We start from the raw sequence: 14387 nt of genomic DNA on the forward strand, positions 1-14387 counted from the left end.
TATTAACATACTAGACTCTTCTCCACCCACTTCACTTTGCGCACACGTAAATCAAGCTTCATGGAATAAGGAGGACTTGTGGCACCTTAGACACTAACAAATTTATTTGAGCATAAGCTTTCGTGAAATACAGCTCACTTCACCCGATGCATGCAGTGGAAAATACAGTGGAGAGAACATGAAACAATGGGTGTTACCATACACACTGTAACGAGAGTGATCAGGTAAGGTGAGCTATTGTCAGCAGGAGAGAGAAGAAATAAAACAAAAAACCACACACCTTTTGTCTGATAATCAAGATGGGCCATTTCCAGCAGTTGACAAGAACATGTGAGGAACAGTTGGGGGGGCAATAAACATGGGGAAACAGTTTTACTTTGTGTAATGACACATCCACTCCCGCTCTTTATTCAAGCCTAAGTTAATGGTGTCCAGTTTACAAATTAATTCCAATTCAGCAGTCTCTCGCTGGAGTCTGTTTTCAAAGTTTTTTTGTTGAAGAATTGCAACTTTTAGGTCTGTAATCGAGTGACCAGAGAGATTGAAGTGTTCTCTGACTGGTTTGTGAATGTTATAATTCTTGATGTCTGATTTGTGTCCATTTATTCTTTTACGTAGAGACTGTCCCACTGCATGCATCCGATGAAGTGAGCCGTAGCCCAGGAAAGCTTAGGCTCAAATAAATTTGTTAGTCTCTAAGGTGCCACAAGTCCTCCGGTTCTTTTTGCGGATACAGACTAACAAGGCTGCTACTCTGAAGCTATGTACTCATCCTATGGCTCCCCTCTGCACATGCGCTCCAGGCACCTCCTTCAGCCTGAGACGTGACCCCGCCCCTTTCTACTGCGCATATCCTTATTCAGCCACATTCCTCTCCGCGCAGGCGTAGATTGGTATGTTCCTGTCCTTCACCCCCTTCTCCTCCAATGGATGGAGACGTTACTTAGGGAGTGGAGGAGGTGGGACCCCTCTGTCCAATCGTGCTGGAGTTTGTTAGTTTTGAGAGACTCGTCATTCTTCCTCAGCCTCTTCCTTTCCCGGCGGGTTGCCTCCAAAGATGTCAGCTGCGGCGGGGCCCGGGCTGGAGGAGCTGATTTTATTAGAGACGCTCCTGGGCCTGAAGAAAGGGAACAAGTACGGTGTCCGGGAGGAGCGGAAGGTGAAGGATGCGAGGGGAGAACTGGGGACCGACTCCGGCATGTGCGCGCGCAACAAACGGACTCTCCTCGCGCCCGTCCCTCTCTCCCTTTGGCGAGCTCGGCGCGGTGCGGCCCCGGCGTTATCCCCTCCCCCCCCACCCCCCGACCTGTCACTGGCAGTTTGAGTCCCTAGTTAGAGGCGGTGAGTTTCTGCGGCCTCCCCGCTAAAGGGGCGCTTGGGGGGGAGGAGGGAGGAGCAGGAGGCTTCCCCTTCTCCTGGCAGCACGTCTAGGGCTGAGCGCGCAGACAGGACCCTCCCGCTGCAGGGCCGCGATTCGATTCTAGCCGGGTCGGAGCCGACGGAGCCAGCTGGGCCCCCTCAGGCCGGCTCTCGCCAAAGGGCCCCCGACCCCCGGGCTAGGCTTTGCGTGAGGGCAACGCTGCCTGTGGGTCGGGTGACGTGCAGAGACAGCCTCCCCCCAGCTGTGAGCGCCAAAGGGAGCAGCCCCTGCCGCAGTGCAGGATGCATTTATTTATTGGTTCGACTTACACACCTGACGAAGAGCTCTGTGGAGCTCCAAAGCTTCTCTCTTTCACTAGCAGAAGTTGGTCCAATAACATGACCTCACCTACCTTTTTCTCGTTCATATCCTGGGACCAACCCAGCTACAACAACGCTGCTGCCTGGGCTTAGTCAATGAAAAGCAGTGTCAAATCTAAATGTGGGCTGTCCCTTAGTGCACTCTCTTTGACCCCAAAAGTTACATATGTTAGAAACCACTCCCCCTCCAGAGTCCTCTCTGGCCCTCATAGCTGGCTCAAGTGGCATTGCAGCAAAGGTTAACAAAAGTTTGTCCACAGGCTGTCTTTGCAACATGTTAACTACATTAGAACAGATGTAGGTAGATCAAGCAGTGTGACCCCCTACCATGTATGCAGTATGCTGGTGTTGGCATAGCTTGTTCATATAAATATACCATTTTTACTGGTATAACTTTACTCACTCTAGTGATTGTACAGATTTAAGTATCTTTGCAAAACATAATACTGTAAAATAATTAAATCTATGCAAAGACCCATTTGCAGATGATGCCTAAAATGCAACAGACACTTCCCCCTTAATATTGAAGTATAAAAATAGTGCATAACTGTGGGAAGCACATTTGGAAGGAGAACATTACATGGGGCTACCTGAAAGGTACAATAATTAAGGCTATGATTTAGTCACAGGTATTTTTAGTAAAAGTCATGGGCAGTAAACAAAAATTCATAGCCCATGACCTGTCCGTGACTTTTACTATAAATGCTCCTGACTAAATCGGGGCAGGAGCTACTAGGGAGGGTACACCCCGGGGGGCCGCTGCTGGGGTGGGAGCTGGGGGGTGGCTGCTGCTGGAGAGGTGCCCCGGGGCCTGTACCACTGGCCACCCGGGGACTGCAGCGGCAGCTGGTGTGGCTGGCTGCAGAGCCACTACAGCAGCAGCAGGTGTGGTTGTCCCTGGGGCCACCTGAGCATCAGGCGCCAGAGCCAGCTGCTTGGGTGGGCCTGAGGTCAGTCACGCTAGCTGCTGCAGAAGTCACGGACGTTGGGAAAAGTCACAGAATCTGTGACTTACATGACCTCCGTGACAGACACGGAGCCCTCACAATAACAAATGGGGTTGCCAATATAAAGTCAAAATAATATTATGAAATCTGGCCCCAAACACTTGCATATTAATTTCATTCCTTCCAACTTTCCCTGCCCTTTATGCCCAGGCCTTTGAGTTATTGTGAAGTGGTATTCATTACCTGTTCTTGCAAACATACCATGTTCTCTAGATTTGTTGATCCATCAATGGAGACGGTAGCATTTTATTTATAAGAGTAACATAGGGAACGGGTAGCTTGGTTTTTCAGCATTATGTTTTAAAACTGTTTTATGTTCAAGTTTGCTTCTGGCAGCTTTGAAATCACTATTCAAAGTAGATCAAGCACATGCACAAAATGTATTCTTTATCATATTTTCTTATTAATGTATATCTATTTTTCCATTTTACCTCTGAAATTTTTGGCATAGTTTTTTATCAGGTATGCAATACAAAATATTTTGTATTTAGGGTTGGCATAATTTGATTATCATAGAATCATAGAATATCAGGGTTGGAAGGGACCTCAGGAGGTCATCCAGTCCAACCCCCTGCTCAAAGCAGGACCGATCCCCGACTAAATCATCCCAGCCAGGGCTTTATCAAGCCTGACCTTAAAAACTTCTAGGGAAGGAGATTCCACCACCTCCCTAGGTAACGCATTCCAGTGTTTCACCACCCTCCTAGTGAAAAAGTTTTTCCTAATATCCAACCTAAATCTCCCCCACTGCAACGTGAGACCATTACTCCTTGTTCTGTCATCTGCTACCACTGAGAACAGTCTAGATCCATCCTCTTTGGAACCCCCTTTCAGGTAGTTGAAAGCAGCTATCAAATCCCCCCTCATTCTTCTCTTCTGAAGACTAAACATCCCCAGTTCCCTCAGCCTCTCCTCATAAGTCATGTGTTCCAGTCCCCTAATCATTTTTGTTGCCCTCCGCTGGACTCTTTCCAATTTTTCCACATTCTTCTTGTAGTATGGGGCCCAAAACTGGACACAGTACTCCAGATGAGGCCTCACCATTGTCAAATAGAGGGGAACGATCATGTCCCTCGATCTGCTGGCAATGCCCTTACTTATACATCCCAAAATGCCATTGGCCTTCTTGGCAACAAGGGCACACTGCTGACTCATATCCAACTTCTCGTCCAGTGTCACCATTATGTCCTTTTCCGCAGAACTGCTGCCGAGCCATTCGGTCCCTAGTCTGTAGTGGTGCATTGGATTCTTCCGTCCTAAGTGCAGGACTCTGCACTTGTCCTTGTTGAACCTCATCAGATTTCTTTTGGCCCAATCCTCTAATTTGTCTAGGTCCCTCTGTATCCTATCCCTACCCTCCAGCATATCTACCACTCCTCCCAGTTTAGTGTCATCTGCAAACTTGCAGAGGGTGCAATACACACCATCCTCCAGATCATTTATGAAGATATTGAACAAAACCGGCCCCAGGACCGACCCCTGGGGCACTCCACTTGATACCGGCTGCCAACTAGACATGGAGCCATTGATCGCTACCCGTTGAGCCCGACAATCTAGCCAGCTTTCTATCCACCTTATAGTCCATTCATCCAGCCTATGCTTCTTTAACTTGCTGGCAAGAATACTGTGGGAGACCGTGTCAAAAGCTTTGCTAAAGTCAAGGAACAACACGTCCACTGCTTTCCCTTCATCCACAGAGCCACTTATCTCGTCATAGAAGGCAATTAGATTAGTCAGGCATGACTTGCCCTTGGTGAATCCATGCTGACTGTTCCTGATCACTTTCCTCTCCTCTAAGTGCTTCAGAATTGATTCCTTGAGGACTTGCTCCATGATTTTTCCAGGGACTGAGGTGAGGCTCACTGGCCTGTAGTTCCCAGGATCCTCCTTCTTCCCTTTTTTAAAGATGGGCACTACATTAGCCTTTTTCCAGTCATCTGGGACCTCCCTTGATCACCATGAGTTTTCAAAGATAATGGCCAATGGCTCTGCAATCATATCCACCAACTCCTTTAGCACTCTCGGATGCAACGCATCCGGCCCCATGGACTTGTGCTCGTCCAGCTTTTCTAAATAGTCCCGAACCACTTCTTTCTCCACAGAGGGCTGGTCACCTCCTCCCCATGCTGTGCTGCACAGTGCAGTAGTCTGGGAGCTGACCTTGTTCGTGAAGACAGAGGCAAAAAAAGCATTGAGTACATTAGCTCTTTCCACATCCTCTGTCACTAGGTTGCCTCCCTCATTCAGTAAGGGGCCCACACTTTCCTTGACTTTCTTCTTGTTGCTAACATACCTGAAGAAACCCTTCTTGTTACTCTTAACATCTCTTGCTAGCTGCAACTCCAGGTGTGATTTGGCCTTCCTGATTTCACTCCTGCAAGCCCGAGCAATATTTTTATACTCATCCCTGGTCATTTGTCCAATCTTCCACTTCTTGTTTAATTCCATCTTTTCTACATGGCAACCTTTATCAGTTTTTACTGCCTGGAAAGAGCAGACTTCTGGCTCAGTACTGCTGTAAACAAGTAGTTGTTGCCAAAAACGAATTTCCCCGTACTGTTACTCACACCTTGTTGTCAACTGTTTGAAATGGATCACCTTGATTACATTGGCCTCATTACCACTACAAAAGTGATTTTTCCTCCGTTGGTATTCTACTGTTGAGATTAGCCCATTTCCACTTTAATTGAATTGTCTTGTTAGCACTGACCCCCGCTTGGTAAGGCAACTCCCATCTGTTCATGTACTGTGTATATATACCTGCCTATTTTATTTTCCACTCCATGCATCTGATGAAGTGGGTTTTAGCCCACCAAAGCTTATGCCCAAATATATTTGTTAGTCTCTAAGGTGCCACAAATACTCCTTGTTGTTTTTTCCGGAATAAGTGTGCCTTATTCCAAATTAGCTTAATTCACTGGCACGCTATTGGAAACACAGGGTGCTCATGAAGTGTGAGTCTCCTAGTTTCCACTGTTACTAGTTGAACTGTCCTCAGACTGACTTAGCATGGGGTAAAGATTCATACAGCATTTGTATCTCATTTTCTCCTCTTGGAGCAGCATTTGCAGTTACTTGGCAATGTGTCTTCAGGAGGTGGTTGAACAACTTGACAATTATTTCTATAGGAGTTCACAGGAACAGAGAACATGTGCTATATTTAAAGGGTATCACAAAAAAAACCAAGTAATTTCACTGCTATAAATTAAGGTTTTTAAAATTTAATACTAAACTATAGCTTAACCATAAGCTTGGAGAAGTGCAATATAGAAATTTTTTTTTAAGGTGAAACAACACATTTGCAGTTGCTCCTGAAACGGCTTCCTCATAGTAACTTAATCACTAGACTTGTATAACTCTAGTCATCTATCTTGCTGAGTTATGTCCTTACCCCTAACTGTGTAAAGTCACAACTTTCACAACAGTTAAGCAGTTATTTAGAATAAGCATTGAAAAAGTCTGACAGGTATGATTTATTTGTGGCTGTCCAGAAAAGCTGGATATTTGCTGATTCTATAATCTGAAGTATTTTTTACACTTCGAACTGTGTATCAAAGGCTACCCATGAAGATTTCTGGTCGACAATAGTTCTTATTTTGATGCTCTCACTAATTTTGGCATGGGTTGGTTATATTGAACTAGAAAATTTGGCATGGGTTGGTTATATTGAACTAGAAATATGTATATGTTCTGTCTTGCATGTATATCTTATTTGTTGTCCTGCCATGGAAACTGAAAAAAAATCAGCCCAAGGATTAAGAATAAACATAAATATTTTCCATCAGGACTTTGGAGCGGAGCCTGGAGCAGCTCCGGAGCAGTGGAGCTGCAGGTTTTTGCCTGGAGCTGGAGCGGAGCCGGAGCACAGCTCCAAAGCCCTGTTTTCCATGTGAAGTAGTATTCTTAGCATTCATACTTTTAATTGCCTAATTAAAACAAAAGGTTTCAGAATAAAGTGAACATACTGGGACAGCATATACTGAGGTTGTTTAACAAAGGCTAACCTTTGAACATGACAAACTTACATGGTATTTGTTTTCTTCTAGATTCCAGTTCTTCAAACAAACAATGGTTCCAGTCTAACAGGATTGACTACTATAGCCACCCATCTAGTCAAACAAGCTAAGAAAGAACAGCTACTTGGAAGTACTGCAGAAGAGAAAGCAATAGTTCAGCAGTGGTTAGAATACAGAGTAACTCAAGTAGCTGGACATTCTAATAAAGAAGATATACGAATAATTCTGAAGGTAAGGGTAACTTAATTGCTTTACCATCAGAATATTGAATTTTGGGGTGACTGGACACTAAAGCTGTTGTGTTGGGGACAATATATTCATGTACATATATGTATTTACTTTAGTAATAAAATGAGTAGATATTGATGATCTCAAATCATTTGCCATTAAATTAGTTGCTTTCTTTTCACTTTATTGAAAAAACAACCTGAAATTGAAGGAAATGGCTTTAACTATAGAATACATAAAGCAAGCCTCCTGCTCTACTGTAAAAACTTAATATGTAAGAATGTAATGGAGAGGGAATGTAATTGTGCCTATAAAGTTCAGAGAATGTTTAATTATTTAGTCTCTTCTACATCTTGAAAGACTACAGTTTCCTCACATCTGTAAGCTACTATTGAAGTCCCAATATATATAAATTGGCCTGCACTCTGATCCAAGATAACATTTGTTTTGTTGTTATTGAGAACGACTCTGCTTCAAAAACAAGGTGGGATCTACTCCAAGCCTTGATATTATGATGGATGGATGGATGCCAAGATGAGTTAATATGCAATTTGATATGTGAGATGGTGATAAGCGAAAGCATAGAGGGAAATTTCCATAAATTCATGTTTTCATATTTATAAACTACAAATGTACGGAATTTTTACTGAGTGTTCCTCAGCCTTAGACTTCAAAAATTGCTCTCCCTTATCTTCAGAAGCTGTGGTTGGGAGGGGAAAAGGTACCATTAAGTTTTACCCAGTTAAAATTAAACTAAAATCCTTTTTTCCATTTTGCTTCTTCAGACTTCTTGAGCCCTGTCATCAAAAATGCCAAAAGTAGTTTAATTTTAACTATCATATCAGGGTAGGAGGTTAAAGAGGCCTAATTTGATTATTAAAAGTGTACAACATGGCATTGAAATCTTATATAATTTCTATGAAGTTCTCTTTCTTCAAATTTAAAAAGTTTCCATAATTCTATATGGAAAGTACAAAATGCCTGATGTTTCTACAGAAATGTCTACACTGCAATTAAAAACTCATGACTGGCCAATGCCAGCTGACTCGGACTTGTGGGGATCAGGTTGCAGGGCTATTTCATTACAGTGTACGCTTCTGGGCTCAGGATGGAGCCATGGCTGGTTAAAACTTTTTCATCAAACTTTCTGAATGAAAAATGGCTTTTTGAAGGAAACACATTTTCATGAATTTTTTTTTTCTTTAACTCAATGAATCAAAAAACTTGTGGGTAGACCTGGGTGAATAACACTGTTCCCCCCGACTCCCCCCAGTTTGTTGGCAGTTCCACACTCACACACACAAAAATAAATAAAATAAAACATTTTGTTTGGGGTATTTTTAGTAAAAGCAAAGGAAATAAAGCTACTGTAGGTGGTGCCTTATTTCTCCATCCCCCTTCCCTTTAACCTTTTGCCGAGTGGTTAGGACTCTCACCTGGGATGTGCAGGGAGACTAAGGTTTGAATCCCTTCTTTGGAGCAGGGACTTGTTCCTCGGTCAGGAACAAAAAAATGAAACACATTTTTCATTTGTTTAAAAAAAAAAGTTCACAAATTTTCATTACAAACATTACAAATCTCTTTTGTTCAGAAGTTTTTCATGGAAAACACTTAATGTTTTTTGACCACCTCTAGTCCTGATTATGCAAACTGCTTCATATGGGCAGAGCCCTGCTGCGTCCGGTGTGTGTAGCCATGTTGGTATAGGTTTCAGAGTAGTAGCCGTGTTAGTCTGTATCCACAAAAAGAAAAGGAGTACTTGTGGCACCTTAGAGACTAACCAATTTATTTGAGCATAAGCTTTTGTGAGCTACAGCTCACTTCATCGGATGCATGCCATGGAAAATACAGTGGGGAGATTTATATACACAGAGAACATGAAACAATGGGTGTTACCATACACACTGTAACAAGAGTGATCAGGTAAGGTGAGCTATTACCAGCAGGAGGGGCCGGGGCAGGGAACCTTTTGTAGATAATCAAGGTGGGCCATTTCCAGCAGTTGACAAGAACGTGAGAGGAACAGTGGGGGGGGAGGGGGGGATAAACGTGGGGAAATAGTTTTACTGTGTGTAATGACACATCTGCTCCCAGTCTTTATTCAAGCCTAAGTTAATTGTCTCCAGTTTGCAAATTAATTCCAATTCAGCAGTTTCTCGTTGGAGTCTGTTTTTGAAGTTTTTTTGTTGAAGAATTGCCACTTTTAGGTCTGTAATTGAGTGACCAAAGAGATTAAAGTGTTCTCCAACTGGTTTTTGAATGTTGGTATATGGGCTTGTCTGCACAGAGCGGCTTGTAGGATTCCTGCCTTAGATTGTAAACTCATTGGGGCGAGGATCTTGTTGTCTTGTGTGATTGCTCAGTGCCCAGAACAGAGGGGGCCATGATCATGACTGGGACATCTTGGCCTTACTGAAATATAAATATTTAATAGTAACATCAATAAAACAGCCAAGGTTATGGAGAGCAAAATGATTTCACTATAAGGCATGCTTGATTATCATTGCTTTAGAAAGTGAATCTGTTTTAAGTGTGTTTTTAAAAAATAAATAACAAGTTAATATTTCAGGTTATAGGCTCTTCTCTTAGCTGTAAATATAAGAAGTAGATATTTATAGACTCAATCACTATTACTACATTTATTCAGTCTTGGTTATGGTTTGCAGAAAGTATTCTGATTGCTGGGTTTTGCTGTGTACTTACATTGTGAATACTAGAATCATGGCTTTACAACTCCTTTCAGCTGGTGTACTATGTTATGTCTGCTAACCATACACACTTTTTCCCTTCCCTGGAAACTTTCCCTTTCAATTTAGTCTAAGACTATATGAATTTAAATCTGTACTTTTTTTATTTTAATTTTCTTCTTCTTTTGGAATACAGATTAAAAGGCAGCTTTTTTTCAACTTGACCATAACCAGGTTTCCACGATGTTGCAGGCGTAATTGCTTGACATTTGGATATCAAAGTACCATTTTATGTCTGCAAATCAGGTACTTAGGTATTAAATGACCTAAATTCTGGACACAAAAGCAGTCTTAGGATCAGGTTTTTATAACTCTGGTCTATCTGACAACTTTCACATCACAGTTTTGATCTTAGCGGTAGTGGTAGTGTGGGAAAGAGAATTGTCGTACACATTTTGTATTTCAATATTGTATGTAAATTATTGTTTTCAAACAAAATAAATACGTCACTCTTAGTACTATAAGGTGGATGTTGGGAGAGGAAGAAGAGTCTCAGCACTTAATTTTAACCAGTGATAGCAGTTTTCCTGGAGATACTCATATTGGGTGATGGGTGGCCAGAGTCCTTGCTGACACAATACTGCATGAAATACTGCATCTGTAGAAATGTTCCTAAAGAACATTAGTTATTTCTTTGCTTCTATTTGTTCCTCTTGCCACCATGAGTTAATAGTTGGAACAAGAGACAGCCTAGTACTGAGGTAGATAAGTATCCTGTGCCAAAAGGGAATCTGGGAAAAGAACTAAAGTAGGCAGGCAAGTCTGAGATTGTCGTTTTACAATGTGTCTGCATAGTGGCAGTCTTGGGACAGTTGCAGCCTAAAGCTGCAATTTGTAATGAGCTCTGTGTTGCATGTGCCAAAAGCAGTTCAGTCATGTCTGCTGTAAACTAGGCTGCCTCTAGTTGGCTCTCAGATGAGATGCTACAACTCTGTAAAACCTCAGTAACAAAACTGTTTAGTGCAGGGGTGGCCAGCCTGTGGCTCCGGAGCCACATGTGCTCTTCGAAGTTAATATGCAGCTCCTTGCATAGGTGCTGACTCTGGGGCTGGAGCTACAGGTGCCAGCTTTCCACTGCTCAACCCCAGGCACTGCCCCCGCTCCACCCCTTACCCCAAGGCCCCCACCCCATACTGCCCCCTCCCCTGAGCCTTACTCCTCCCCTCTCCATCCCAGAGCCTCCTGTACACTCTGAAATAGCTGATCACAGTGGGCGGGAGGCACGGGGACGGACGGGGAGGTGCTGATTGGCAGGGCTGCTGGCAGGCAGGAGATGCTGACGGGGGGAACACTGATGGGGGCTGCTGATGTATTACTGTGGCTCTTTGGCCATGTACATTGGTAAATTCTGGCTTTTTCTCAGACTCAGGTTGGCCACCCTGGTGTAGTCCTTGTTAAGAGAGTTTGAAACAAAGGTCTTGGTGAGAAGAAAATGTATAGAATACTCAAACTGATCTTTCTTCCTTTTTCAAGTAGAACTCCTGCATAGCATCAAAACAATCTTGTTAATTATTTGCATTGCCTTGATTAGGGTTTTAATTTTTTTTTCATAACATGGACTGTGTTATTGAGAGAGTCTCAGGGACCACTGTTGTGTCCATTCACAAGCAAATAACTTCCTTGTGGCAACTACAGCACTTGTGTATGTGGAGAAGTTAGAAAAAATACACATTCTTTTACCTTCAATATAAATGTTTGTCTTTTGTGCAATTTACTTCTTTCAAAATCTCCTGTTGCTCTTCAGTTCATCTTCTCTTCACATATGTTCTGTTCCTTTCTCTCCTCCCTTGCATGTGCTTCTCTGCTGCCTGGTCATTTCTGATGATACAAAGGAAGAAGGGCCTTAAAAATTTAATTTGGTAAAAAAAAAATCTACTAATCTGCAAGTCTTCAGATGCATATTTCAAATTATCAGGCCCTTCTTTCAAAATATGACTGTTACCTAGGGTGCAGGGCTTCATGGCTCCATCTTATGGAATGTGTAAGAAGGTCTAAACAACAATTAAGGACCTTCTGTCTGAAGACTGTGAACTGCATTTTTTGAAGGATTTGAGCACAACTATCAACCCTTAGCATATGCATACCAGCCCCAACAAGGAAGCAGACCAGAACCCAAAGTTTCACCAGACAAGAGGCTTCAACTTATTACTACAATCCGCAGAGAATGTTGGAACCCCGCCAAGGAAGAAACTGAAGTTCTAATGCAAGAGACCTTGAGCTGCCTTTTCCTTCTCCTGCTGTATGCCTTGTGTTTTTCCTTATGTCAGCAAGTTTGAGAACCCTTCAAGAGCTGATCAGAGTAGTTTCAGGATGTGTACCCCTTTCTCCTCCTCCTCTCTTGGCAATTACCTTTTATTTTTGGAAGACCTGGATTCAGATCACTCAGACAAATTGTTCCTTGAAACTAAGGGTAGTCTATCCAATTTCAGTCACTCCCTCCTCCACTCTCCTTCCCCATCCCTTTTTCAGGAATCCCTCTCATAAGATACTGTTAAAACAAGAAGTGGACTCTTTCTGAAGCTTGGAGCACTGGAAGAGGTACCCTAGAATTCAGATGTAAAGGGTACTATCCCATTACTTCATAATTCCAAAGAAGAAAGATAGCTGGTGTCCTATTCTAGACTAGAGATGTCTCAGAAGATAGGTCTGTTGTTTCAGGTTCAGGATGGTAACTCTGGCCTCAATTATCCTTCATTAGATCCTCAAGATTGGTTCACGATTCTCAACTTTCAGGACACAGATCAATTCATTGGATCATACAGCTCTTCACCATGCTGGGGATTGTTAAGGAAAAGTTAGCACATGTGACTCCATTTTGGTTTGGGGCCCACCATTGTTTAAGTGCCAGCACATCATACACCAGGAGGAGTAATCTTTAGATACTGAATCCCTGTGAAAATCCTCCTCCTTGTCTCCAGCCTGCCTTGACTCCCAGTATCTGGTTTTTGTCAGTCTCTAACTCCCTGTCTCTTGGCCTTGATGTGAGGCCTCCCATCCTGATAATAAAAGTTACTGATGCATGGCTTTAGGACCATGCTGTGTAATTAACATACTGGTATAGCACGAGGAATGCACCAAGCAGGGATAGGTGGTAGATAAGACAAGGGTTTGTTTATTGGCTAAGGTTTCCGATGCACGAGGGCAACATGCTTTGCTAAAAGGTATATAACCTTTGCATAATCTGCATTCAGGGTCCCCTCCTGGCTAGCAGGGGGGCACCACACTCGAGCGTAATAAACTTAGTGTCTTTTGGGAACTCCGCAGTTGTGGACTTTATTTCTGTGCCTCAGCCTAGATTCGAACTGTGCGTGACCTATCAGGTGTAATTCGTAGCATTGGTGTGTGTGTCCTACCAGGTGTAATTCGTAGCACTGGTGTGCGTGTCCTACCAGGTGTAATTCGTAACAGGATCAAGATCAACAGGAAAATAATCCACACTTTTACTGATCCAGATTATAGAATTCATAGGAACTACATTAAGACCTTGCTGACCTCAAATCTATCACAGGAGAGGTACCAGACCATAGTGAGTTTCCTTGATCATCCGCATGCTAACCTAAAGATGTCCATAAGAGCATGTCTCAGGTTCCTGTGTCATGTGGTCTATTGCACCTGTGTCACTTAGTGTGCCAGACTTCACATGTGCTCCATGTAAGGGTGGTTGAAATCAGTATATCTACCAAGCAGTCTCCACATGGGCTTGAAAGTGAAGCTCCCAGAAGAAGTCCTCTCCTCCTTAGATTAATGGAAGGATCTGCTTCACGTGTGCAATAGAATACTTTTTGCTGCACCATTGCCTACCAAGACGCTCAAAATAAACGTCTTGGAACTCAGAGCCATGTCTAGCATGGCATATCTACCCATGTTACAAGGATCCATGATCCAAATGATGACTGATACAACACCCCAGCCATGCATGGTGTTAACTGGGAGAGAGGTATATGGTCATCTCCGCTTTGCCAAGAAGCCATAGTCTCTGGGATGGCTGTATTTGTCATATCACACCAATGGCTCTGCATCTTTTGCAAGCACAGAATGCCCTCATTGATCAGTTCAGCAGACAACTCTGAGACAGCCATGAGTGGACTATAAAAGACTCAATCCTGTGGAACATATTTTGGAAGGGTGTCTTTGTCCATAAATAGACTTACATGCCACAGTGCAGAACAAGGAATGCCCTATATTCTGCTCTAGATGCCTTCCTCATCTCGTGGGTACTGGGACTGATGTATGCCTTCTGCCAATCCCCTTAATACCATGGATCCAAAGGAAACTCAGACAAGATTCATCCTCCGTGATTGACCCAGATTGGCCCAGCTCTTCTGGTACACAGACCTGGTGAACCTGTCATCTCATGTCCTATCACACTACTTGTTCTCTTGACATAGTTTCACAAAACTGAGGTCAGATCTCATGCCCAAATCCAGCATCTTTACATCTGACAGCCTGGATTCTGGCTTATTAACTACCACCAAAAGAACCAGTTAGCTAAAGTCCAGAACATCTTGGTACGTAGTATAAGTTCTTCTAACTTTATGCAGCAAAATGGAAAAGGCTTTCTATTTTGGATAGCATAGCATCACCTGTTTTCTTAGGAAGCTTCTGTTTCCACTATTCTGGACTATTTAAAAGCTCTGAAACATTCAGAA

General features: G+C 43.1%; 1 protein-coding gene across 2 annotated transcripts in view; it reads left to right on the top strand.

Annotated features, from left to right (window-relative positions):
* Positions 1–974: 974 nt before the first annotated feature.
* Positions 975–14387, top strand: part of EEF1E1 (eukaryotic translation elongation factor 1 epsilon 1) — a 30731-nt gene continuing 17318 nt past the window's right edge. The window contains exons 1-3 of one of the 2 annotated variants that reach the window (XM_077810661.1): positions 975–1159; positions 6794–6994; positions 9875–9984. In XM_077810661.1, the coding sequence (XP_077666787.1) occupies positions 1058–1159; positions 6794–6994; positions 9875–9984 (413 nt within the window). In that variant the 5' untranslated portion in view covers positions 975–1057. The remainder of the gene's footprint in view (positions 1160–6793; positions 6995–9874; positions 9985–14387) is intronic. The other variant, XM_077810660.1, reaches the window with a different exon arrangement.

Source organism: Eretmochelys imbricata, chromosome 2 (assembly GCF_965152235.1).
Source record: "Eretmochelys imbricata isolate rEreImb1 chromosome 2, rEreImb1.hap1, whole genome shotgun sequence".
In the NCBI taxonomy this organism is placed as follows: domain Eukaryota; kingdom Metazoa; phylum Chordata; order Testudines; family Cheloniidae; genus Eretmochelys; species Eretmochelys imbricata.